This window comes from Magallana gigas, chromosome 5, assembly GCF_963853765.1.
Source record: "Magallana gigas chromosome 5, xbMagGiga1.1, whole genome shotgun sequence".
NCBI lineage: Eukaryota > Metazoa > Mollusca > Bivalvia > Ostreida > Ostreidae > Magallana > Magallana gigas.
The window spans coordinates 18,413,096-18,439,939 of record NC_088857.1 but is presented as its reverse complement, the minus strand read 5'-3'; the positions used below and the strand labels follow the sequence as shown (position 1 = coordinate 18,439,939).

The following is a 26,844-nucleotide window of genomic DNA, read 5'->3' as shown; positions in this document are numbered from 1 at the left end:
GGTAAATCATCATAGAAGAGAATATTACTAATCATATGTCTGCTGTTTTCCCTCTGAAAATGAGATTGCAATTCAAAGAATGGATGTACTTCCCCTCTTTTGACTTATATCCTTGTGTTATTATTATACTGAGCGCAGCGAGAGGCGGAATGATAACACGTATATATAAGAAAATCAGTGAAAATTAGAAGTTGAATCAGGAGAACTAAGGGCTGAAAAATTTTCTTCCAGCTCATGGGCGCCGCCATATTGGCCGCCATTTTGTTTGAAAAATTTAATTCATTATTTTTCTACGTTTACCCATTAACTCAATTAAAAACTTTCCAAATCTCATTTTCAGCAGACATATGTTTATAGTAATATTCTCTTCTATGATAATTTATCAAGGAACATTCTTTCAAATACTGATTAAAGTAAATATAGAAAATTTATCGACTTATGAAATTAGAGCTACAATACTGTGCATTGAAAGACGAAATAAAATTTCAATGGAAAGTAATTTAACTGAAACTGACTATGCAAACCAGGTAAGTTTCAACAGTGCTTTAATAAGAAGATGAGCCTAGTTTCACATATGTCTTATCAAATTAATAGATGAAAAAGATAAAAGCATTTCATCAAGGAACAGATCTTTTAAACACTAAAAAAGTAGAAATAGTAAATTTATCAACTTATGAAATTATAGCTACACTTGCTGCTACAGTACTGTGCATTGACAGACGAAACCAAAAAATAATCATGGAATGTCATACTTTTCTTCCATTTTTTCTGAAGAAACATTTTTTACATTTTACGTAAGAAATATGAAGTCATAATTGAGACTGCAGAGCATGTGGTGTTCAGTTTAACTCTGGCTTATAATTTGAGTAGGAACGCGGATCCTACTCTCTGCATTTCAAACCAAAAAAATCAGTGCTCTGCCCAACAGAAACACAGTTAACATATCAATGTGGGGGAAAATTCCTCATAAAGGTATAGGGGAAATAATAATTATGGCGAACAGACTCTGCCCCATCTAGGCGAACGGACTCAGGCGAACAGGTAGATAGAGCAAACGAAACCGATACCACTTGTCATGTGGTTCCACTATCCGACTGGAGTACTTTTACTCTCATTTACATCACACCGTTTTCAATATACGCATCAAATATATATTAATTTTTATTTTAACCTAAGATTCGCTCCTAATTAGGCCATGATTTTCCTTTCAATTAATCCAGTTTATTTAATCTATTCATGACTAACATAACTAAAATAAAGATATTAGAATGCCATAGTTAAGATGGATGTAGGCTATGCCTGTCCACTTCTGAAAAGAGAATTGGAGTACTACAGACTGACAGAGAAATGGTGTGCTTGGTAAGGAAATATTCTGTGCTGTCTTTTAACCTTATTCAATACAGTACATTAATTTAATTACATTAAAATTAACGATTTAAGTTTGCGGTAGAAATTTTCAATTTAAATAAAAAGAAAACAATTCATAACATTCACCTTCAACCACAAAATACACAACAACGACTGCCTGTTTCTGACTTTCTCTTCTTATTTCGGGAAAGTCAGGGTTTTCGAGACGTTCTAATATGCTAATTTTAAAACCAATAAAGCAATGCAATCCGGAAAGACATAAAATTAATTTCGTTGAAAGAGAAGTAAATTGGTAGTTAAAAATATATTTTTCCAGTCAGTTTAAAAATGGTATTTGTCACTTTTTGCTACAAACTTTTATATATTTTTTAAGTCGACTAATGTCAGTTTTAATATTTACCATTCAAACATTTCTATGACCTTGATATTGTTGAACTTTCGATCTCCACTGACATCATTTTCCGGTAAGCAGAATCTTTTTACAGTAGTGTAAAATTTCATTCTGACTCCAATAAAAAAAATTTATTTAACAAATTTAAACCAATTAAAAATCTGGAGTATGCATTTAGTATAGTAGTTGACAGTTAACACTAACAATGTCAATTCATATTCAAACCGTCACATGACAAAATAAACTATGATTACTATCATACTGATAGTTTGTGATTATAAATGAATCATGTGATATATATATATGTAAAGGTATTTATATTCATATGCATAAAACTGAAGTGGTTATAATTTAATTACCGGTGATATTGTTATCCATCAATTAATTATTTCTTTGATAAGTTTATCTGATTCAGTCAGTCAATCCAACTGGGGACTGTATAATGACCTGATATGTATAATGTCCTGATGACCTGATGGCGTGTATTTTGTAAAATACTGATTTGTGCAATGATATAAGAACAATGTTTTATACATATTTATACAGATAATACTATTTTCTCTCAGAAAAACACAAGAAATAATTTATAACTTCTTTCAAATAAATTTTTCAGAGCATATAATTTTTTCAGTGGTATAATGTCCTGATTTTTTGTATAATGACCTGATGACCTGATGGCATTTATTTTGTAAAATACTGATTTGTACAATGAAATAAGAACAACATTTTTATTTCGTTGTATAGATCATACTGTTTCCTACAAAAAAACACAAAAGATATTTTGAAAATTCCTTTAAATTATTTTTTATTGAGCAGTTAAAAAAACAAGGGTTATAATGACCTGATTTTTAATTGGTAATGACCTGGTGACCTGATAAATTTCAACAGTTTACCAAACACCATTTTTCAGCTTTATATCTGAAAAATTGTGTAAAAGATGGATCTTTATAAACTTTTGAATAATATTTTTGTAGGATAAACTCTTTAATAATCAAGATCTGTTCATGTTTCTTTGATCATATAAATGAAATTAGGGACAATATTAAAGTTATTCGGGATAAACCCACATATTGCTATCTAAAATATATTTTTTTATGTTCTTTATTTTGTTATGATATTTTTTTTTAATATATATAAATGTTTCAATATATTATTTGTTCTGGTATTATATGTGTCAGATTATATATGATGCGTATAGTGTTTGACAGATTTTCCCCTCTGTATATATTCAGTAGGCTCTATAAATGTATGGTTTACTGGGGTGTTATTCACACCTTTTTACCACAAGAACCATAATTGGGTTCCTTTGTTTTGATAGCAATTAACAGTTTACACTGCATGTACACTGTTTAAAACTTAAGTGGTCCTCTCCTTGTTACATACCTTATTTTTTTTATGTTTACATTGCCGAATGTATGAATTCCTCAGAATATTTTTACAAACTAAGATTTATCATCTCAAAGTATTACATGTGAGTGTATATGAATTATATTTTTTTAAATCAACAATAAAAGATTGATTCTCTCCATTAAAGATCAAGGTATTTACCGATATTTCTTATTGTGTGTATTTTTCAGTTTTACATATAAATTTTTCTAAGTTTAGTAACTTACAGAGAAAACATATACAATGTATTTAGGCTTAAATTTCAATCTAAAATCAAAAAGATATACTATACTGACTTTAATTTTGAATATATATAGCCTATAATACATACGTTCAACTTATCCCCCCCCCCCCCCCCCCCCGAAAAAAAAAGGAAAATGAGAAGTAGACAAATCACATTTCATATAATCTTCACACTCATTTAATTCTATATTAAGAAAATGTGGTATTTAAGTATTTTCAAAAATGTATAAACACTGAAACCCAAACAAAATTCAGCTGTTTCAGAGAGAGAGAGAGAGAGAGAGAGAGAGAGAGAGAGAGAGAGAGAGAGAGAGAGAGAGAGAGAGAGAGAGAGAGAGAGAGAACAGTCTTAATAACCAAGAATTTAAAAAAAATCTTAATAAGATTATTTGTATGTATCATTGAAATGTTTTCTTCGTTCTTAAATTGTCAGAATTATAGGATCCGGTTCATTATCTACTTGATCAGGTCAATCAGGCCATTCTGAAATCAGGACATTATACCCCGTGTTTTAGATCAAAGTGATTTTTGGAAAAAGTATCCATTTATATTTGTTCAAACTTCAGAATTTTCATTTAGATGATCATATCAAACGATGTCAATATAAATAATGAGGCCTAAAGCTTAAAATTTATAGCTATGGCCTTTTAAAAATCATCAGGTCATTATACAAAAAAATCAGGACATTATACCCCTAAAAAAAATTATTTGCTCTGTAAAAATAATTTGAAAGAAGTTATAATTTATTTTTTGTGTTTTTCTGAGAGAAAATAGTATGATCTATACAATTAGGTAAAAAATATTGTTCTTATTTCACTGTTCAAATCAATATTTTACAAAATACACGCCATCAGGTCATCAGGACATTATACATATCAGGTCATTATACAGTTCCATCCAACTGTCAAATATAGGATATATTTATAATATAATTTGCCATAATCAAATTGTCAATAATGTTAAATACAGCACAAGTGTTTGGGTTAGTGCATATAAATGGATTATATGGAATATGCTATATAGTTGAGATCAATTCAATGTGTGATTGCAATAGTTTCAAATCTATATCATATTACATATTAACATTTTTGTTGTTGTGACAATTCGAATGGAGAAACCAATAAACACATGTGACAGTCAGACTGGTTCGAATACCGGGGCCAGATAGCTCAATTGTTAGAGCACCTGACTAGAGATTCAGGGGGCCTGGGTTGAAATTCCAGTCTGGTCCGTCATTATTTTTCCCATCCCGTTACATTTGGTGCTGTACCCAACTTATTGAACTGACATGTGAACTCCAACCAGGGGTAAAACTAGAACAGCTGAATATTTTTAAACAATTATTTAACAAAATGTGTGTTGTATTTACAAGACCTTTCATTAGATATCAAGAAATAGGGGCTTACTTTTGTTTACTTTTAAGAAAGTGACAAGTTAATTGTTAATAATTATGAACAAATCAACATTTTTTTGGAACTGTCAAACCATAAATTCCAGTGTTGATCATTGTGCTGTCAAAAATAATTCACACACAGATATGAACATTTTACTCATTTTGTATAAGGCTGATATTTGTTAATACTGAAGCATATCAAATATTGCCCACCAGGGGAGCAGTTTATGCCAGTTATTCTATTATTCAATCATATATTTCAATCCTCTTGTCTCTCGTATAGATCATGGTTTGGTGCTTATTTTCAATTATAATATTATGATGTAAACATGTGCTGCAACTGAAGCTGGTAAGTGCATGTAGTTATATCAAATGATGAATTATAGCTTTGTGAATCATGGTATATACCAGTATTTAAGGCATTGTCTCAAGCCAAGGGTTCAAGTCAGCATAACTAGCTCTCTCCTACTGATGGTTGCATTATCAAATAAAACAGAGTTAATGGGAGGGGAGTTTTAATTGCATGCTTATTGCATATTTATATATGCTTTAAAACACTGATTTGCCTGATTGGATCGATGATTATTGGATCTTCCAATCCATAATTTTCAATTTTTCAATGATTCAGTAAGATGTTACTACATAACCAATGAGATAAACACATGATCAAAGTTTTATATTACTACAGTGGCATAGCAAGCAGAAATAAACAATGTACATGTATATTTATGATATGGCATTTGATATTTTTTATTATTCAACGCTCCTAGGAACTATCACCAGATGAAGGTTTCCAGAATGTTATATTATAATCAACTTTCATATAGAAATTCCAAAAGGATCAAACAAAGTTTCTTCACTGGATTTAATTTTATAGGTCTGTGTTTTATCACATAAAAAGGGGAAATAATTAAACTTTGACAGGAAAAAATCTGATATATTTTTTTCCTTACAATAATTGATTTAAAGTGTATAGACATGGAAGTATTTAGAAATCTTCCACCTAAAACACCAAAGTCATATTGACTACAGTAGTCATTTTATATTGAAGCATCCTCAGGTTTGTTTAACTCATAATCCCCGAGTGTAGGAGTTAATTTTAATTGAAATTTGAGTTATGGTTAGTCCCTCCCCTGCCCCACCCCACCCACACTCCCCAAAAATAATTAAAAACTAGCAAATGGATTGGAGAAAAAAACCTGTTTTAGTTACATTGCTAGTTAGTTAGACTTCAGAGATGACTTTTCAGTTGCTGTATTTTGTAGAAAATCTAAAATTGAACTGAGATTGAACTCTGATGAGAAAATTGACACTGAGACAGGCACTATAGCTTGATATTTAATAAAGAGACATATTTCATGCTCTTGTATGTGCATGAATAAGTAATAATAATTAAGTTAGCCATATGACCTCTATTAATCTTTAAAAATAATATTTCAAAGCTGTTTAATTCTTTTTTTGATAAGTAAATTGGTTTCATTGCCAATGGTGATTTGATTTTATTGCCATATTGGTGATCTAATTTCATACCACCACCAAATTGAATATATAATGATTGTACATCGTGACTCTAGTAAAAATCAAAACTTGTCTGATATACACCGGTTAGCCATGCAACCAAAGTGATCAAATCAAAGAGCTTTTATGTGTCTAACATCAAAAACTTTCATCATGTTCATGCATCACTCAAATTTGTGCAATAAACTAAATTGTGCATCATTTAATCAATATTGGTGGTCTTCATCTCAATGACTCATTGCGAAATAATTACTAATAAAAACTCGTCTCCTGCAGGGATCACATCTTTATCAAGAGTTATATTCATTACCTTGATCAGGAATCTTTTTTAATGTCTTTTATCAATTTGTATATCAAATTGAATGAAAGTTTGATGCTGTGTTTCGCATAACAAACAGGCATGTAGTTTTATTGATATTTTACGAGCAAATGCAGAAGATAAATGAAAATGACACAATATGCAACATTTTCAAGTGTCGGTTTTCTTTTTTTGTAAGGATAAGAAAGGTCCCACATTGTATGTGCATGTAGAAAATTGTTAATGATTTTGCATTGTAGGTATGAATACTTGTAGGGGAAAAAACCTTTAAGTTAAACATATGTTACTCAATAATGAAATTTCAGAGTATTGTAGCATGCAGTTAAACCCTAACTATGATGATATAAGAAGCAGTTTACCATTAGTTTTTTGTACATCTGTAAACATTTTACATACATATATATATATATATGATATGAATACACAATAAACTTATCACCAACCTGCTTTAGTGGAAAGCTTGGGAGACTCATTGATTTTTATGTTTATGGTTTAGATGTACTCGCGATGACGGTGTCTAGACGTTTTCAAAGCAACAGGATAAATATTTCAACTGGCACAAGGACGTAAAAATCCCATTTTGTTTGTCTTATTGCAGAGTAAGATTTGATAGCCACGGGTTCTTTATAAATACTAAAGTAGCAATTCTGTCAGATATTATCTGCTGACAGCATTGCATGCATAAAAATTTGTTATATGGTATTTGTGAGTATTTGTGTCAACTCTGCATAGGATCTCCCTCTTCAATGCTGCATGGAAATAACTGTTGTTATTTATGTGATACAGTTTGTTTTTATATTAGTGAAACATTTTTCTTTCTTTGTAGACATAAAAATGATAACCTAGCTGAACCAGCTGCCATGTGGTCAATGAGAAAAAAGGAGGCAGCAACGGCCCAGCCCTCACAGGGGAGGGGTCCCTCACCCCCCACCAAAGAGGACATTCTCAGCACCCTGGAGAACTTTGGGGACAGTACTGACCCTGAGAAAGAAAGCAACAACAACAAACAACCTAGCCGGCAGCAAAGTGAGGACAGCTTGGATGACTGGGAGAAACCCGACCCACCTAGTGCCAGTACCTTCAATTCCTACAGGTAAAAATGTGTAAGAAATTGTAATTGATCATGGTCAGACATTGTTATTATTACATGCAATGATGCAGACTATCAAAGTTTGGGGAATTAAGGAACACAGCTAGACCTTCATCCGTTGGAAACTTTGCAATATTTTGTGAATAATCTTTTCAATCTTGTTCCTTTCAATTTTGTTGAACATTATTAATGTTTTGAATAAAAGATTTTAAATGGGAGGGTTCAAACATGATAGAAAAATTTAAGATGCATTCCTGTAATGTTAGAAAATTGAACAAATGTTTTGAATAAAGATTTTATGAATAAAAAGAGGAGAGTTCATATGGGCGAAAAATGAACAGTTTTAAGATGCACCCTAGCTGTAAATATAAAGTATTGAACATCTGTGCATCTATGACATACCGGTACATGTAGAATTAATACCTGTTACAATGTATGCTCAATTATTTGAGATGTACTGATATTGATCCCTCAGTATGTTCGGACTGTGTAATATTTGTCACAGTTGCAGTGATCTAGCCGTTTGATACCATTGATTTTTTTGTTATCTATATTGTACTTTATCTGAAAGACGATATGCTGTGTGTAAGTGGAAGGAAGGGGGTTGCTTCATAAGCATCAATTTTAGGAATCAACATTTTTCATGATATCTGAAAATAAAAGCAATCAGTTTGATTATTCTATTGGTTATGACTGTTTCAAACCTGTCAACTTGGTTCATTATATACAGATGTACTTTTAAATGACATGCACATCCAAGTACAGATTTGTTTTTATGATACATGTATATGGTTCTTTTAGCATACAAAATGCTTAACATAATGCACCATAATTTATTGCATGCATGTATATCAATACATGTACATACATATATTATATAGTCTGTAAAAATTCAAGTACGCGTATACCTAGTATATGGAATGAATTGATAGTGCACTGAAGAATGACACACTTAAATTTACTTTGAATTTCAGTGCAGAATGGGAGAAGTTATTCAAGAGAAAGAATTATCGCAAGCAGCTCAGGTTGTATGCCATGAATGGAAATTTACGCAGCAGTCGTTTCCGCTCCGTGTGTTGGAAGGTTCGTAATAAGCAGTTCATTTAGTTCAGAAATTAATTCCGTCAAATTGTTCTTTGTTATTATAATTGATATCAATTTTTGACCAGTATATATAATTTTATCTAGATGGCATGATTATATTCTATAGATTTTAAGTACCATGTAAAATCAGGGAAAGAATTTTTGAGTAATTTAAGCACTTCATGCATAAATTCATTACAATGTTGGTAAATGTAGGATTTTTTTCTCTCCAAAACCTCTTAAATTATCACTGGCCATTTTCACCTGGCAGTTCGACAACTTACCCCTCGTTGTTGGAGAGGGGTAGGAAGCCTGTCATTTAATATATTTTCTTGCATGCACGCAGGTTTTCTTGGATGTTTTACCAGATGACATCCACCATTGGAAGAACAGTTGTAGAAAATCAAGAAGTAAATACACCGATTTAAAAGACAGGGTAAGTGTAAACAAAGAGATATGTACTGGTAATTATAAAGCTAGCTGCATGTCCTCCAAATGTCTAAAACTAAATTATTGCTAATAGATTGGGATTTATTTTGTTACATCATGTTGTACACATAAATATTTTTAATAAACAAATTTTTATAAAAAACATAACTTTAGAAGCTAAGCAGCAGAATCAGTGTTTGACTTTTGATAGTCATGTACATATGCATAATTATGCATGTTGATATCCATTTACATGTAATTACATATTGCTTAGATTAGCTGAATGTAAAAGAAACCTATTGAACACTTCCATTGTTGGACGTTCTGCTTAGATTAGCTGAATGTAAAAGAAACCTATTGAACACATGTAGGGAGGAGTTGATGTATTCGGGAACTTGTAACATGTATACTTCTTTTGTGATATAACACATGTTTAATACATATTGACTGATTGTATAATGACCTTTGTTACAGCTGATAGTGAACCCCAGGAAAGCTGTCGATTGCAGTGCCTCAGATCTAGCCCTCAACAACCCCCTGTCTCAGGCTGACGAGGTATTGTAGGTTTTTTTCAAACTGCACTCTACTGGGCCACAGCCTTTTGACAAGTTAAATTAAGTCAAATCCCTACAAATATGTACTATAGTAAAAATATGTTTATTGTCTAATCAATCTCTTAAATCACTTCATTCTGAAGAAAATACTTAGAGAGTATTCTTGATCATAGGTTCTGATAAACAATTATCAAGCAAATAAGCATACATTATGATAAATGAATATTGTGAACCTTGACCTTTGTTTTAAGGTCTCTGGGTTTCTATTACAGTAAATAGGTCTGAGTGAACCTAGTATTATAGTTATGTTCTTTAGTATTTCTTTTCTGGCTGGTACATGTGTACTTACATGTGCATAAACTGTTTGGTTACAGAGTCCTTGGAACCAATTTTTCTTGGACAATGAGCTGAGACTGACCATCAAACAAGATGTCATCAGAACGTAAGTGACCTTTATCCTTTGACCTTTATCATTTTGCTGACTTTTTTCTTCAGAAGTGATAATATGATATTTCAGTCCTTTATAGGTACATTGTATTGATGAGATGTTGTTTTGTATGATATATTTTTAGATTAAATCGTATGTAAATTGACTTTTAAAGTTCAACTCATCTTATTTATAATGAATAAAATCTATGTAACCCTTTCAAACTCTATTGCATTATTATGTTGTATTTATACAACTGTAAAGATGCAAGTATTTGGTAAATTTACATTGTATGTTGGTATTGTGTATCTAAATTTACTTGGCAAATAAATAACTTCAGAGTTGTTTTTTTTTGCTCATCAAGGTACCCTAGGATCGCATTCTTCCAGTCAAATCAAGTGCGAAATTTGATGGTGGACATCTTGTTTATTTATGCAAAACTAAATGCTGATACTTCCTATCGACAGGTGGATTAAGATTTTATATTTGCGTTTTATGGGATGATTTTAAAAAGGGAAGAATAAATTTTGAAAAATGTATTCCTCTTGAAAGGAGAAAAAATTGCTGTCTTTTTCTTTTAACCTCTAATCAATCTCAATAACGTAAAATTTTTGGATATAGCACATGAATTTTTTTTCGCTTTTCATATGAAATCTCATCTTATTAATGAAGAAGTTCTTTAAAAAAGTAATTGAGAAATACGTGTCACTTAGTTATAATCCAAAGGATCATATTTTAAAATTTTGCTCTTCTCTTTTATATACATGTATTCCTGTTTTGTTGTTTTAGATTTCTCTGTTTTAGTCAGCTTAGTCTTTAGCATGAGAGTATTGTAGCAAATTGCCAGTACATGTACATTTGAAACAATACATCACAATACATGTATTGTCAGCATTGCTTCTATCTCATACATGTACTATGCTCAATAGAAATTTGTACATGTACATATTTTTTGGTGTACCCATCTAAATTATCTATTTTCTTTTTCATTGTTATGATGTACCGGTAGATATACTCTTAAGTTTTCAATTGTGGAAGTACCATAGTCCACCTTTTAGATACTAACTCTTATTCTGTTTAAATCTTCACTGAAAAAAGCTGAGTTGTATAACACATATAACCATCACATTTATTTTAATTATAGGTAGCATGGATACAGATAAATTATTTTTTTAATGTACTGGATATTTTCAGATGCCTAAATGTAAACTTATAACACAAAACATTTTTGACTTGCATTCCAGTGAAAAGGGTTCAAAATTCAGCATTTAAAACATTGGTGGCTCAAAACAAATTCATCTTTTTTTTCTCCAACAGATATTACTTTTATCTGATGTGATAGAGAATAAAGGCATTGGCTTCCCTTTTTCTTCCTTAGCTACACTTTTTTGGAGAGATTTTTCCTAGGACAGAACAATTCCTGCTATAAACCATACCATATCTCCCTTAATTTTTTTACAGATGTAATCTTTTTTTTTTCTTATCTCTTTTAAGAATTTTCATTTCATTGAATATTTTTAGTTTTCCTGAGGTAGAATTTTTTCACAAGGAAGCCATCCAAGAAATGATGCTAGATCTTCTGTTCTGCTTCTGTAAAACGTACCCAGAACTTTCATATAAGCAGGTATTGTGATTGCTTTTGCCTGTAATGAGATGGTTCCTGGAATGACTTTTAGTTTCTTTTTTTCACCATCAATGAATTGAGGGATGGGGTGGGGGTGGGGGAGTCTCAAAAATACAAACAATTAGGCTAGTTTCTTTGCTTACTTTGCTTTGAAAAGGACTCTGGAAGAGATGGTGTCTTCAATCACATATTGCATATCTCTGCACCCGCCCCCTCCCTTGACACCCCCCCCCCCCACCCCCCCGAAAAGTGTCCATCTAGAATCAGTCAAGGTGAAGGTAATTAGTGCACCAAAAATCATTCTTTACAAAGCAAATGGAACCCTTTTTCACCGTCAACTTTAAGTTTTCCTGCCACCCCTATTACAGCTGCTGGTGTGCTTGCTATATATGTCTGCTGCAAGAATTTAAATTGAATATAAATTTCAAAAAAAAAAAATCTAGATTCAAACACTTGTATCACAATAAAAATTTCAGCAGACAAGCATGCAGAAATTACTGTGAGTGAAAACCTTTCACAAATATTTAGTACTTATAAAATACAAATGTAGACATGTGCAGATTTAATATTTGAAGAGTTCTGGCATCTCAAATCAACAGTAATGATATTGTATTTCTACCTTCCAATGAGCACAAGGTTTCATAAGTTGAATTTACCTTTAGTCAAATAGTTTGTGATATTTTCATGGAGAACATTATGCAGATTTTCTTCTTTTGATATTCTCTCGGTAATTTAATTATACTAAAACATGTCTGTTATTTTCACATGATCTTGTCTCATTTTCTGCCCTTTCTGTATGCTACCTATAATATGTTCACACTTGAATTTGAGATATGCATGCCTGTTTATCATTCAGAAAATGGATGTATCTTTAGCTTAGATTATATTAATAAAGCCTGTTTTATCTATTGCACATTTGCATGGAATTAATGCAGAAAGAAAAAAATCTTTGCATAGCGATAAAGATTTGTAGGAACCCTTGAATGAAAGTGTATAGTTTAATTTTAAGCCAATTCTGATTGAAAAAAAGAATGTTTCAAAAGAAACCAAGTTCTCTATCTGTCAAAGTCTATAATCTATAAAACTGTGAATCCATTGAGACAAAATGTTACCTTTACAGAAATTTCACAGAGAGCTAATTTTTTCAGTATATTGATGAGATGTGATGTGTATTTTTGCTGTGTTCTATTAAAGAGACTTGTGATTGTGTTTTTGCTGTGTTGCAGGGAATGCATGAACTGCTGGCACCATTGATATTCATACTCCATTGTGATCACCAGGCATTTCTCCACGCTGCAGAGGTTGAAACGTTAGAGTAAGTGTCTCATATACACATTGGTCCCTCACAACTCAAATAAATGTATAAATCGGTTTACTTCAGAATTGATAAGATAACAAAATGTTTTCATTTTCTTGAACTCTCTGATCACACATAAAGTCACATCTAATGCACATATTTATTAAATCTCTTTTTTTTAATCACAATGTACATGTAAATGAGGTGGGTGGTGTAGATTTAAGTTTTATTGATAACTGATGATGTGAATAACATTTATTGATGAGAGAGAGAGAGAGAGAGAGAGAGAGAGAGAGAGCACATTAATCATGCCAGAAAATACAGTATCAGTAGATACAGTTTTAATTATTTATTACACAGATAGGATGATGATGTTCTTAAGTAAGATGAGAGAATTGGGAAAGAGAGGAAATTTATTCATGCTAGTATTTGATATGTATCAAATATTCATGAAATTGTATAAATGTTTTAGTAAAGCTTAGTTAACAAATACTTTGAAAAATGAAGAAGTAAAATAAAAACCTGGTAATTTTTCCAGCCAGATAAATGAGCCAGACAGGTTAGCAATTTGATATTTGAAATTTGAGAAGCAGTTTTGGTTCATCTGAGCCATAGGCTCAAGTGAGCTTTTGCTGATAAAAATTTGTCCAAAGTTGTCAGTTGCTTTAATTTTTCCCCATGCATTTTAATGTTACATATATTCTCCAATACCAGCTTTCCAATATCTAGGTATCTTTTATACATACAGTTGATTCACAATCATTTAAACCATAACACTTGTTAGGCTCAATGGAGGTTTAAATTTAATTTTAAAGATCAATGGAATTAAAAAAACATTGAAAATCTTCGTCATTCTGAAGAAAAAATGTTCAACATAGAAGTACCCAAACTAGTAAGAACTTTAACATAATCATAACCCTGAGGAACCAGAGGGGGACCACAATATGGGAGATTGATCTAATATCTTATGGAAATATGAAGGAAAGTATTCATAGGAGAAAAAATTGCTATAACTTAATTTTAAATTGTTTAATAAGCAAGTTAGTCTTCGATATTGCCACAATTTTATTTGATATAGTAAAAATATAGGTAAATAGTTGTTCAGGTGAGTGATGTGGCCCAAGGGCCTCTTGTTTCTGGACAAATTGCACTTGGTGATGGAAAGTATATTTTATCCCAAAACTCTTGTATGTACATTTATATTATTCCTATATAAACAGATATAATTACATTTACACACTGTCACTTTTGTATGAATTTTACATGCCTGCTTATGCTTCAAGAAATCCATCCTTTTAATTAAGTCAGTGATGAAAGAAAAAAGAATTTATATTTTTTTTTTGGGGGGGGGGGTGATATTGTCAAGGGTTAAGTTAAAAAATCATTAAAATGATACAATAATGTGAGAATTATGATTAATGTAAGATTTTATACACTGTTTATACATGTGTTTTTACTGGAAAAAAGAAAATTAAGACAGTTATATCGGTGTACTTGTCAGAAATGATACCCTACAGTGTACATGATAATTCCACTTGCTGCCTGCTTCCATCTGTAGTTTGCCAGTAATCATAAATAATCTATCTGAATAAGATCCATATTTTTAATGAATTGCTCTTTTGCATGTACCAAATCTTTTTAATTAATTTGAACTTAAAGTTGTGTTAATCAGCAGAAATTTACTAACAAATTTATTTTGTATTTTCATTGAACTTTTAGTTTAGATATGTCTTGCAATAATTTTGGTTTTGTTTTCTTCTTTTTTTTATTTGATAAACTTTACTCTCATTGACAACAAAAAGGTTTGGTACTTTTTAGAATCTTTATGCAAGGTACTCGCATAGATCTGTAGCTTCCTTTTTTATATATTAAATGCAAACTTCTTGATAATTATGTATATTTACCGATAATTTATTAATTTTTAAACTTGTGTATACCAGCTAGTATAAACATTTATATGTTTTGTGATTAGTTATACAAGTAATTGGTAGTAATTAAGATGTTTCTCCCTATTTTTAGGGATATTGTGAAGGAGATCATGGACCCTGCTTATCTCGAACATGATGCTTAGTAAGTGTAAACAAAATATTTACCGGTAGTCGTTGGAAGAAAAACTTTCAGAGCTCATAATGGGCACTAATTCTTTCAAATGTTAAATGATTCTATTCTGTGAAAAAGAAAACACTTTTTTGATCAGAACTTTGATTATAAATTTGATTTAAAGAAAAAAAAGGATTGAGTAGAAAAAAAGAAATTCTGTGACAAATTGTCTTTGAATGTTATTGAACAATTTTGTACTAAAATGCCTGTTAATGCATTCCATGAAATTTTGGTGGTGGTGGTGGGGGGGGGGGGTAGATTTTTGTGGATTGCATTGTTTTTACAGGACAGATGTGTTTCATAATTTATTGAAAATATGAATTCTTTGTTGGGGTATTTCCACACACACCCCAATATTTGGCCACCACATATAGTGTATACTAAATAATTCAATGACAGAATTTTACTTCAATTCAAAGAAAATGAACTGATAGGTACCCACTCTCTGATTGTAGTGCCCTGCTGAGTCAGATAATGCGCACTGTAGAACCATGGTACAATGCCAGGGACATTCCAGTCAACAGGGTAACGACTCTCCTCATTACATGTATATGTAAACGTCAAAGTCCTCACTTCTTGTTGAGAGTACAAGAAGTATTGGTCTGTAAAAACAATTTTCTTATTCAATAAAAATCATAATCAATTTAAATTAATTACTCTAATTTTAAAGGTAAGAAAGAGTAATGTGGTGTCAATTTATGAGAATTTCACAATTCTTTATGGATGTTTTAAAATGCTTTCTAAGCATTCCTTACATTCTTCAGTTTTGTTCTCCATGATTTCAGAGCAAGGATAAGCTGAACTCCGTCCCCTTTGCGCGCCCCCAGGACCTGAACTCATCCAATGCCATAGTGACCAAGCTGACTCGGATACAGGACTACATCCTGAAGAGGTTTGATGTAGAGCTGCACGGACATCTAGAGAGACTGGAGATAGCTCCACAGATCTATGGAATGTAAGTGCTGGAGATAGCTCCACAGATCTATGGAATGTAAGTGCTGGAGATAGCTCCACAGATCTATGGAATGTAAGTGCTGGAGATAGCTCCACAGATCTATGGAATGTAAGTGCTGGAGATAGCTCCACAGATCTATGGAATGTAAGTGAGGGTCCCTAAAAAGGCTCCTTATATCTTCAAAGATTAATATCACAGGTATAAGGTGTTCTTGTTTTGATGGTTGCTGATGAGATAGGTATTTATAAACAACATTTCCTCTATTTATAAACAACATTTCCTCTGAATATTTTGTTACAATACAAATGAACTGATTCTGTTAAAGTTTATTTTATATATATGTTGTGCAAGATTTTTTTGATGATGATTGTAATCTTTTAGACTTTGGGGCCCTTAAAAACACATAAATCTAACTGACAGTTGTGTGATGCAATACAATAGCATTGTTACAGCTATTTCAAAATATTTGAAATCATTGTTAATACATGTAGATAGGTCTTCTTTCAAAAGACTTCCTAATCCATATGTACCTTTATTTTTTGAACCTCTCATATCTTCTGAAAAATGTTCAAAAATCTTTTGTAATTTTTTTTAATAAAAATGAGGTTATTCCAACCTCAATCAGCAAGTGGGAGGCAGAGCTTATGCCATATACAGTAGGCACAATATCAGTGCAAGATGTTTTTAAAATTTGTTATAAGACCACTAGTGATTCTTCTGCCCAGTGGTTACAATCATTGAATTGTTCCTGTTGAAAAATACCTTAAGAAAATTAACATTAATACTTCTGATTGTTATGGTTTTTGTATGGAAACTGTTGAAACAATAATACATGTACGTTTTCATGTATTTTTTTTTTTTTTTTTTGTAAGCAGAGTAACCATTTACCACATATATTGAAAAATGTATGTTAATATACTTGTGGATGAGTGAGTATGCATGTGTATAAAATTTATAAAAAGTGAATTTATTAAAATTAGTATGCATGGAACAAAAACAATAAATTATAAAAAAGAAGAAGTTTATTTTATATATTATACATGTACATGATTTGAATCAAACATGGGTTACTGCCGATTGTATTATACATGTATATGGAAAGCAATTAGTGATGCGACACCTTGGGAAAATTTACATCCCCTGTGCAGTTTGTCCTTTATTTCTTTCTTTATTTTAAACAAATACACTATGTTTCTCAAAGTAATGTTTAATACAAATGTTTTTAATTATTTAAGTAAGGGTAAAAAATTCTCAAAAAAACAAAAAATATTTACTTACACTTGGTTGTTGAATATTTCTTGTTGAATAAGTGTGAATAAATTGGGATGTTTTTGTGTTTTAATGAATAAAGCTCAATAATTTTTCAGTCGCTGGATAAGACTTCTGTTTGGACGGGAATTCCCCATGCAGGACCTCCTGGCTTTGTGGGATGCCATCTTTGCGGACGGTGTGGGATTTGAACTGGTGGACTTTGTGTTTGTGGCCATGCTGTTGTACATAAGAGATCTATGTAAGCATGCTAAATATCAATGAGTCTTGTTAAATTGATCATTGTAGTTTATCAGGCCAATAATTTTAAAATAGGGACAAGTATTTTAGGGGTTTTTTTTATTGAAATTACCAAGATTGATTTTTTTTTACTGGCAATTAAAAAATTGAGTTATTCCCCTTGTTTCAGTGTTGTCCAGTGATTACCCACAGTGCCTCACCTGCTTGATGCGGTACCCCCCAGTGCCGGACATAGGTTACTTGATAGAGAAGGCCCAGTACCTGAGAGAACCCAAAGTAGGTGTATTATGATCAAGCCAATATGCTGACATTGATGTTGTGAATGCTTTTAAAACATAAAAAAATTGCAGTGTTTTGGATGAAGTACCGGTAAAGTTATACTATGTACCGAGATAAAAAAAATTGTTCTCTTGTGTATATTTGTGTGCCTGTGTTAGCAAAATTGTTGGTAAATGTATGTGTAATAAAATTGTCGTGCACGATGAAACATTGTTTGAAAAATGTGAAAATTATCTCTATTTGGAGGAGATATTTCTTAAAGTTGATGTATACTATATGTGATGGACTTTTTTGTAGCACTTCCCTCGACCACCTCATTACAGCTACCAGACTGTAAACAATGTCAAGTCTCCTGTCTCCCAAAAACCACCCCCACAGGCCAGCTCCAACTCCACAAGTAGGTCACATGTTACTTACATTTATCTCGCTTCATTACCTCACATATACACCAGTAGGTCTCAGGGTATACTCATCTGTTTCACCCACAAGTACATGAACATATAGGCTAGGCAAGGGGGATTACCACCTTTTCTTCTCTTTTGTATGCAAAAAGGTTCTATATCATAGTTTTAATTTATTACTGTCATAATCTTATTCCAATGATGTTCATTATTTGCTCAAACTTACATGTATTTACATGGCTTGACATATGAGTTATCAGCCATTATTTTAAGAACATTTTTTTTTCATGCAATTCATCGAAGATTAACGATACATGCTTTCATATTCAACATAAAAATTTAAAGCTTGAGAAATTCTTCTAAACAATAAAAAATTCTTTTACAAATAATCTGTCCTATTATGTGAGAAAATAGCATTGAATCACACTAGGTCTGTACTAGCTTTGTTAATTTACACTACACCGTTTCCCCTGTAGCCTCCACTAACACCAGTACTAGTACTTACAAACACCACAGGACTGGAAGCATGACATCTAGCTTCTCTGAATTCTCACGCAAAATGAGACCCAAAACTTTACAAATGGATGGAAACAAGCCATCCATTTACAAATCCTCTAGTGTTCCCATGAATCTCCAGACTGATATCTCGCCAGGTAAAATAACACTGCCCATCAGTGAGGTAAACTGGGTGTTGTGACTAGATGTTGTCTTGTTTTTCTGTCTCCATTTTGGTTTCCTCGCCCTTCCTTTCATAAACTTTAGGGTAGAATTTTATTTTCAGATTTGAGTATCTGCTTTTGGTGCTTTATGTTGTTGGTCTGACCATATTTCCATTTTGGTGAAAGCTTTTTTAATTTTAGTGGGTGTATTACTTAGTTGAATGATTGTTGGAATTATTTGATTCATATATGGAAAGGAAAATGCCTTTTAACATGGTCATGGTAAAATTTGTAAAAGCTATAACCAGGCTATTGGCATATTCTTTGACAAACATTTCTCCTTCTGAAACATGCAAAAATTGGATGTCCAGGTAACCAACTTTAAAATTGCAAATGAAAATATATTTATATCATTTTCATTTTCTTGTACATAATATATGCTTTTTTAATGCATGATAATTTCTTTACTTGCTTTTATGAAGAAAACATACATATTTCAAAATTTCTTACTACCACGTACATGTAATTATTAGTAGAATTTTTGTTCACTCTTATTCATCTACAATGTAAGTTCCAGCAAAAGATATTCATTAAAATAAAGTGAATGTACCTGTGATAATGTTTTTCTTTGTTATTGGTATCAGCTAGCTAATGAATTAATATGGAAAATTTTTGTCCCAAGTCAAATGTATAAAACTAACGTAATAAAAAGTGAACGATTATCAGTACCGCGGTATCTTAATATCAAGAATACATTATCATTTTCCAATTTATCTACATGTACAGGAACCCCACAGTACCCCCAGCATAAGAGAGGATCTTCTGCTAGTCTGTCTCAGGTGGAAGACGCCATGTTTAAACAAACCCCGTCGCCTAGCAGCATGGCACGCCTGGAACCAACCAATGACAGATTTGCTAACATGACACTTTACAACCAAGAGGATGGTTCAATGAACGGCAATGTTGCTAAATTCTCCACATTACCAAATTTGAAAGGCAAAGGAAAGAAGTTATCAAAACAAGTCAGTGCAAGTGATGTGTGCATTTAAAGTAAAATTGAACTTTGTGAATTAATTTCTTTTGTACATACATGTATTATGTAAGGATCTTATCAATACATAATATTTAGGGAATTAAAACATTTTTACTTGTCAAAATGTAGAAATAAATGTTGGATATGAAAAAGTTTAAAACGAAGTGCAAGAGACAGTCGATTTTGCTTCGTTATAAGCGTAATTCGTTATATCCGTCAAATTTACAACATGTAATAAATCACAAAGAATAGAAATCACTTTGTTGTAAGGGTCAATTCATTTTAAGTGTGTTCGCTATAACGGTGTTTAACTGTAGATATTGAAATTGACATAACATGAAGCTGAACACATTATATAGTAGTTCGTATATGTTCTGCAGTACTTAAAAAATGAAAATCTTAACTGATTGACTTGGAATAAAAAGCTAGCTAGCTTGATTTGTGTTTGTGATGTTGTAGATGGCTGAGTTGGAGCATAGGATGGGGGAGCTTCAAGGACAGATAAACGAGAAAGAATCCATGTCTCTGTACTGTGCCAACAAACTGGACAGTCACATCAGTAAGACATTCCATTCATTATTTTAGGCAGTAGTTTTAATTGTTTGAAACCCAAGTCATTCATTGTTGATGGTATCAGAATAAAGATAATATGATGAAATCATGTTACTGTTCATGATAGTTCATGACATGTACATGTATGTTAGCATTGGTGATATATTTTCTTCATGAAAGTATGGAGAAGTCTTCAATCTGTATAGAGCATAAATTATCCTTGTGAATGAATTAGTACAGTTCAGTGAATTATTTGTCTGAGGTTTTAGATGGTTGTTGTATGCTAATTGACTCAACAAAGTGAGGTTTCATGTGATTTTCTCTGTATTTTCTTAGAATATTTGAGATGGAGGGACATCATACTTCAATATATTGCCCCTTTTCTTTTATCCTATAGATTTGTGTTTCATAGGCATCATTCTATTCAATCTCAGATGAGTCTGCAAAGAAGCGGTTGGAAGAAATAAAGTTCTAATTGCCTAGCAATGTTAGATTTATTATGTTCATATTTTTATGTGATGCATGTATAATTCCAGAGCGACTTCAGTTTGAGGTACTACATCAGTCACTGGAAAATGAGGATGAAATACTGTTAGCCATAGCAGGAATAAAACAGGTATTGCTATTGTCTGGTTGTTATTTATAACACATAGAGAAAATAGTGTCACAAGGTTAACAATTGTTTTGCCTCGGACTAGAATGTCTTGACCTCATTGGATAAATCGCGTCAACTGATTGCCTTATAAATTTCTTTACACGACAAGCGTCAAAATTTATACAGCAAGATGGCGGATATAACGTTATTTGAGCTGATTTTTTACATAAATGTTCAACCATACCTTGAATTTTTTAAGCTCCGCCTCGCCTTCTATGGACTTTACCGACCCCACAAATTCTGTAAACAGTCAGTAACAAACCTAATAAGTAACAGTGTGTGACTGTCAGTCAATATATCGAGTCTCAATAGCTCAGTGACTATAGCGCTGGTATGGTATGTCAGAGGCCCTAGGTCTGAGCAGGGACGTATATACTATATAGTATATACGTCCCTGGCCTGAGTCCCAGTTTAGACTTGACTTTTCACCACCTGTTACATTTGGCGAACAAATCTTACCATTACTCCCTAGGAATATATGTTTCAAAGCATTTCCATAACTTTTAGAATTCTACTCTTAATTTGAGTACAAATTTCTATCAATAGGGGGAGTATGTCACCGGGTTAACAGGTGTGTGAATGTCAGTCAATACATCTGTTCTCAATAGTTCAGTAGTTAGAGTGCTTGCATAGTATGCCAGATGCTCTGGGTTCGAGTCCTAGTTGAGACTTGACCTTTCACCACCTGTTAACAATAGTGAATGATTCCTAAACAAATAAAGGTTTAATACATGTACATATCGTAACATATTTTAGGTATGATATTCAGTCATGCTAATATTTCAGAAGAATACATGTTTGTTTCAAAAGAAAACAAAACTATTGAATTAATTTACACTGTACTAGATACGCAAAACTCACTCAATTCCTCTTTCTTAAAAAAAAAATGCAATGCAGTCAAACTTTTATCCATGTTTTACTGTAACTTTGTATTTCTTATGTACCAGAGCAAAATGTTTCATAATTTTTTTTTTTTAAGTACATTGCATTACATTTGTTTTTAGGTCAGAGATGTTTTGAAGGGAACTCTCAAGTTTTCTCAGATGGACGAGGAAGATGTGACAATAAAAGACGATTACTATGAACCAGAAAATAACAGTGCCACTTCTCCCGAAAATCATGAGCCACTTCCGCAGGAGAAACCAAGATCAAGGTCTCACAGTAAAAAGAGTGGCATCTTTTACATGAGTAGTGAGGACAATTCTGAAAATGCAGAATCCCCTCCAGAGGGCCCCATCCAAGCAGTGACCCCTAGGAAAGGGTCAATTCAAAAAGAGGCTCATAATCACAAGGAGGATAATAAGGCATTTGAACTGAGTGACCGTGTTTTACCGGGAACTGGCCATGGGAAATCTGGGATTCAGAGCCAACCAGTGGACGTGTCAGAGAAAACCCATCCCCTGGATTCAAGTCCAAATCCCCTGTACAATTACAAGTGTTCAGTCGATTCTGTGTAATAGCAATGGTATATAGGTGTCTGTAGTAATTAGGTAAAGATACGTGTATTAAAGAAAATAGAGTGTAATGTTGAAGCCTTTCTTTGTGTATACATGTACTTGTACTTGTGTATGCACTTTACCATTTCCATATCTTAGTTCATGTGATGATATTTTTTTTGCTTTGAATAGGCATTCATGTTAATTAATGTGTCTGTCAGTCTCAGAGATGATGAGTTTAAAAACTAGGGTTGTTTACTAGGTGGCATAGGACACTTTAAGATGTTGCATGGTCCATTATTTTTTTTTAAAGATATAATGACTGTTTAAGAAATTCAAGATTAACATTGATTTGGCAATTAATGCATTTTGACATCAAAAGTTTTTAAAAAAATGCAAATCATTCATTAACTGATCTAGCCTGTTAAAGATGTGGAAGATAAAAAGTATAGAGTTACATGTATGATTGACTTTGTTATTTTACATAGTGAAGAGGTCCCAATCCACCATAAAATCTTTCACTCTGTATACATTTTCTTTCCCGAAGTACTGTGGTTTCATTAATATTCAAGGTTATCAATTTTCGTGGATAAAGTAAAAATCACAATTTCAAGGATACGTAAATTCGTGGCCAATGACCCTATCAATACAAAGTGTGAGTAGAAATTGCACTTCAATGAACATTGAATTTCGTGGATTAACTTAACAACGAAGTCCGCCAAAATTGGTATTCAACGAATATTGATGAAACCACAGTAATAGGTATTTGCAAAATTAATCGTGATACTGATGAAAGCTTTGAAATATCTATTGAATTCCAGTGGGATATTTTTAAAAGAGTTTCAGTGTTCCTCTAACAAGTACATCATTTTTAGAAAAAAATTCTCAGGTTTAGTTCATCTGTTCCCACCATTAAAGCTATGAGTATTATGTAATTGAGACAATCATACTCTTCTTTCTCTTAAAAAAGTACAAATTACTCTTTGAGGCTATTAACCTAGGGAAAAAAATTAATATTGGATAGAATTTTTTTGGTATTCCATATATTGTTGTCTTGGGTCGAAGAATCAACAATGCATAAATTATATTTACATTAATAAGTTTGTATTGGTCAATTTCTTTTTTTTTCATATTAGTCTGGCAATTATTAGGCTTGTGCATGGCACTGCTGTAAAAATGAGTGCAGCTTCATGAAGTCTCAAATTATAGCATGCTAGCTATATATTGGTGATACATGTATATTAAATCACAATTTTTTCTTGCATCATTGACTTGTTAACTTTGACAAATACACTTTGTTTTCATTATGTAAGGTTTATTTTCAGTTTGTGTTTCACTTGATGATACATGTACTGGTTTTACATGTACCAGAAGGATACTCGTGCATATGAATACATTTTAAAAATGTACATTGTGATATTTATGAAACTTTCAAGATATATTACGATAAGCTGATGAATTTATGATGCATGCATTGTAGAATTGCCATGTACAAAGAAGCACACAGATCTCTAGGTTTAAAAAAAGAAAACCACCTATTAGCAAGAAACTTGCATTATTTCTAAGTTTTATAGTTAACTGCTGAATTATTTCATACATGTGTATTGAAAATTTGTTTGAACATGGGAATTAATAGATGGTTTGATGTATAAGAAACCAAAATCAACATAGCTTCAGTTTATTTTCTATTACGAAGAGACTTTGTTTACATTTACCGGTACTTCTTTGAATTTAACTATCAGTAGTTATTCATAAACTTGTTTTTCCCCCATAAATTGGAGTTGTAAAAAATAACAGGGCTAAAATGTTTTCATATCAAGACGAGTTCTTTTATTCAAATGCTTACTTTCATTATCTCAAATTTTACTGTCAAATTTTGTTCTAATTTTATTTCTCCTTTTTGTGATTACCGGTATTTTACTGGAAATGCTCAGGAATGAGTTGCTGATATGACTTAATTTAGATAATTAATATAATGCCTGCTTTTGTAGGTAAATTCATCATCTTAATTTTGTGCTCTACATGTGTTCTATACTGTTAAAGTATGTTCAATTGTTACATAGAAAAATTTATTGTTTTTTTTTAATCTACACATTCCTTGTGCAATAAGTTATTGTTTAATATAAAATTAAAATCTTCATTTCATAGTCTTGAGATTTTTTTCATGTTAAGTAAAATCTAATTAGAGAAAAAATATTATACGGCATTACTGCCATAACTAAACTGGGAATATCGGTTGCATACATGTGTTGATGTTATATTTAAAGGGTTTTTAACATCCTACAACTTTTACTTTTTATGACAGGACTTCACAATATAGTGATTTCAATCCATTGCAGAAGTGTTTAGATCATCGAAATAAGGTGTCCATCTCTAATCCACTGGGTATAGCTACAGTAGGTTGCACACAGGTTTTAAGTTCAAGTACAGCAAAGCTCTTGTCATCTCACCAGAGCTGAAAGCTCAAGTGTGCTTTTCTGATCACTTTTTGTTCGGCGTCTGTTTGTTTGTGTTGGTCTGCTTGTCAGTAAACTTCTTACATTTTCAACTTTTTCTCCAGAACCACAGGGCCAATTTCAAACAAATTTGGCACAAAGCATCCTTAGGTAAAGATGATACAAGTTTAACAAAATGAAGGCCTTCATCGTCATTGAAAATTTGCAGGTATTTTTAAAACAAGAGGCCCAGGGGCCACATCGCTCACCTGAGCAACAATTGCCTAAATTCTGATCAAATTAGCATTACAGTATCAAAATATCTTGACAACTAAGTACAGTAGATCTTGCTAAAAAAATTGAAAATCTGCCAATTTTTATCCACCTCTTTCTTTTGGTAAATACCAAGCCCCTTTTCTTGTTGTACCTGTAAGATGATTTTTCTCTTTTCCTATATACCCCCCCCCCCATTTTGTTGCCCCACTTTTCTCTAGGGTATCATGGTTTCACCAAACTTATATCTGCATAACCTGTGCTTTCACACTAAGTACTGAGTTTTGGACCGAAAAACTTTCCCAGAATATTTTTAAAGATTTTCTCTATATATGTAAAAATTCAAACTGCCATCACGGCCCCGCCCTACCACTAGGGACTCTGATTTTGAATTTACAATACCCGAGGATGCCTCTACACAAGTTAAAGCTTTTCTGGCCAAATGGTCTTCAAAAAGAAGATTTTTAAAGATTTTCTCTATATATACCTATGTAAAAATTCATCCCCCACTGTGGCCTCACCATACCACTGGACTATTATTTTAACAAACTTGAATCTATACGATCTGGAAATGCTTCCACTCAGATTTGGGCTTTCCTGGCCTAATAGTTTTGAGAAGAAGATTTTTTTAGAGATTTTCTCTATGTATAAAAATATATCCCCCATTGTGGCCCCGCCCTACCCTCAGGGACCATGATTTGAATAAACTTGAATCTACATTATCTGAGGATGGTTACCCGCCAATTTGAGCTTTCTTGGTCATATAGTTTTTGAGAAGAAGATTTTTTAAAGATTTTCTCTATATATTCCTATGTAAAACTTGATCCCCCAATTGTGGCCCCACCTTACCCCCAGGGACCATGATTTGAACAAACTTGAATCTACACTACCTGAGGATGCTTCCATTCAAATATGAGGCCTAATAGTTTTTGAGAAGAAGATTTTCTCTATATATTCCTATGTAAAACTTGATCCCCCCGTTGTGGCCCCGCCCTACCCCAAGGGACTATGATTTGAACAAACTTGAATCTACACTACCTGAGGATGCTTCCATTTTAATTTGATCTTTTCTGGCCTAATTGTTTTTGAGAAGAAGATTTTTATAGATTTTCTCTATATATTCCAATGTAAAACTTGATCCCCCCATTTTTGCCCCACCCTACCCCCGGGCACCATCATTTGAATGAGCTTGAATCTACATTACCTGAAGATGATTCCATTATAATTTGAGCTTTTCTGGCCTAATAGTTTTTGAGAAGAAGATTTTTAAAGATTTTCTCTATATATTGCTATGTAAAAATTCATCCCCCTATTGTGGCCCCACCCTACCCCCCGGGGGCCATGATTTGAACGAACTTGAATCTACACTATCTGAGGATGCTTCCACTCAAATTTGAGCTTTCCTGGCCGAATAGTTTTTGAGAAGAAGATTTTT

The 26,844-nt window shown here is 32.3% G+C and overlaps 1 protein-coding gene across 6 annotated transcripts; it reads left to right on the top strand.

Annotated features, from left to right (window-relative positions):
• The first annotated feature begins 1,685 nt into the window (after window positions 1-1,685).
• LOC105338959 (TBC1 domain family member 5) lies at window positions 1,686-24,855 on the top strand. Of its 6 annotated transcripts, none has more exons than XM_020071703.3 (20): window positions 1,686-1,832; window positions 7,445-7,711; window positions 8,683-8,791; window positions 9,138-9,227; window positions 9,695-9,775; window positions 10,149-10,216; window positions 11,723-11,825; window positions 13,052-13,140; window positions 13,661-13,681; window positions 15,142-15,192; window positions 15,678-15,747; window positions 16,008-16,177; window positions 17,545-17,687; window positions 17,856-17,962; window positions 18,263-18,362; window positions 18,843-19,019; window positions 19,812-20,047; window positions 20,518-20,617; window positions 21,147-21,226; window positions 22,270-24,855. In XM_020071703.3, exons 2-20 carry the CDS (start codon window positions 7,479-7,481, stop codon window positions 22,720-22,722), a joined length of 2,481 nt encoding a protein of 826 aa, XP_019927262.3. In that variant the 5' UTR covers window positions 1,686-1,832; window positions 7,445-7,478; the 3' UTR covers window positions 22,723-24,855. The 6 variants fall into 6 exon arrangements, with proteins under 6 accessions (XP_019927262.3, XP_034300210.2, XP_034300227.2 ...); XM_034444319.2 differs by lacking the exon at window positions 11,723-11,825 and adding an exon at window positions 10,566-10,668; XM_066083875.1 differs by lacking the exons at window positions 1,686-1,832; window positions 11,723-11,825 and adding exons at window positions 7,096-7,217; window positions 10,566-10,668.
• Window positions 24,856-26,844: the final 1,989 nt, after the last annotated feature.

Excerpts from the sequence above, each read along its gene's own strand:
- LOC105338959 (XM_020071703.3), top strand. The coding sequence starts at position 7,479 with ATGTGGTCAATGAGAAAAAAGGAGGCAGCAACGGCCCAGCCCTCACAG. Across the intron at positions 8,792-9,137 it reads TCCGCTCCGTGTGTTGGAAG|GTTTTCTTGGATGTTTTACC; the intron begins GTTCGTAATAAG and ends GCATGCACGCAG. Across the intron at positions 16,178-17,544 it reads GCTCCACAGATCTATGGAAT|TCGCTGGATAAGACTTCTGT; the intron begins GTAAGTGCTGGA and ends ATAATTTTTCAG.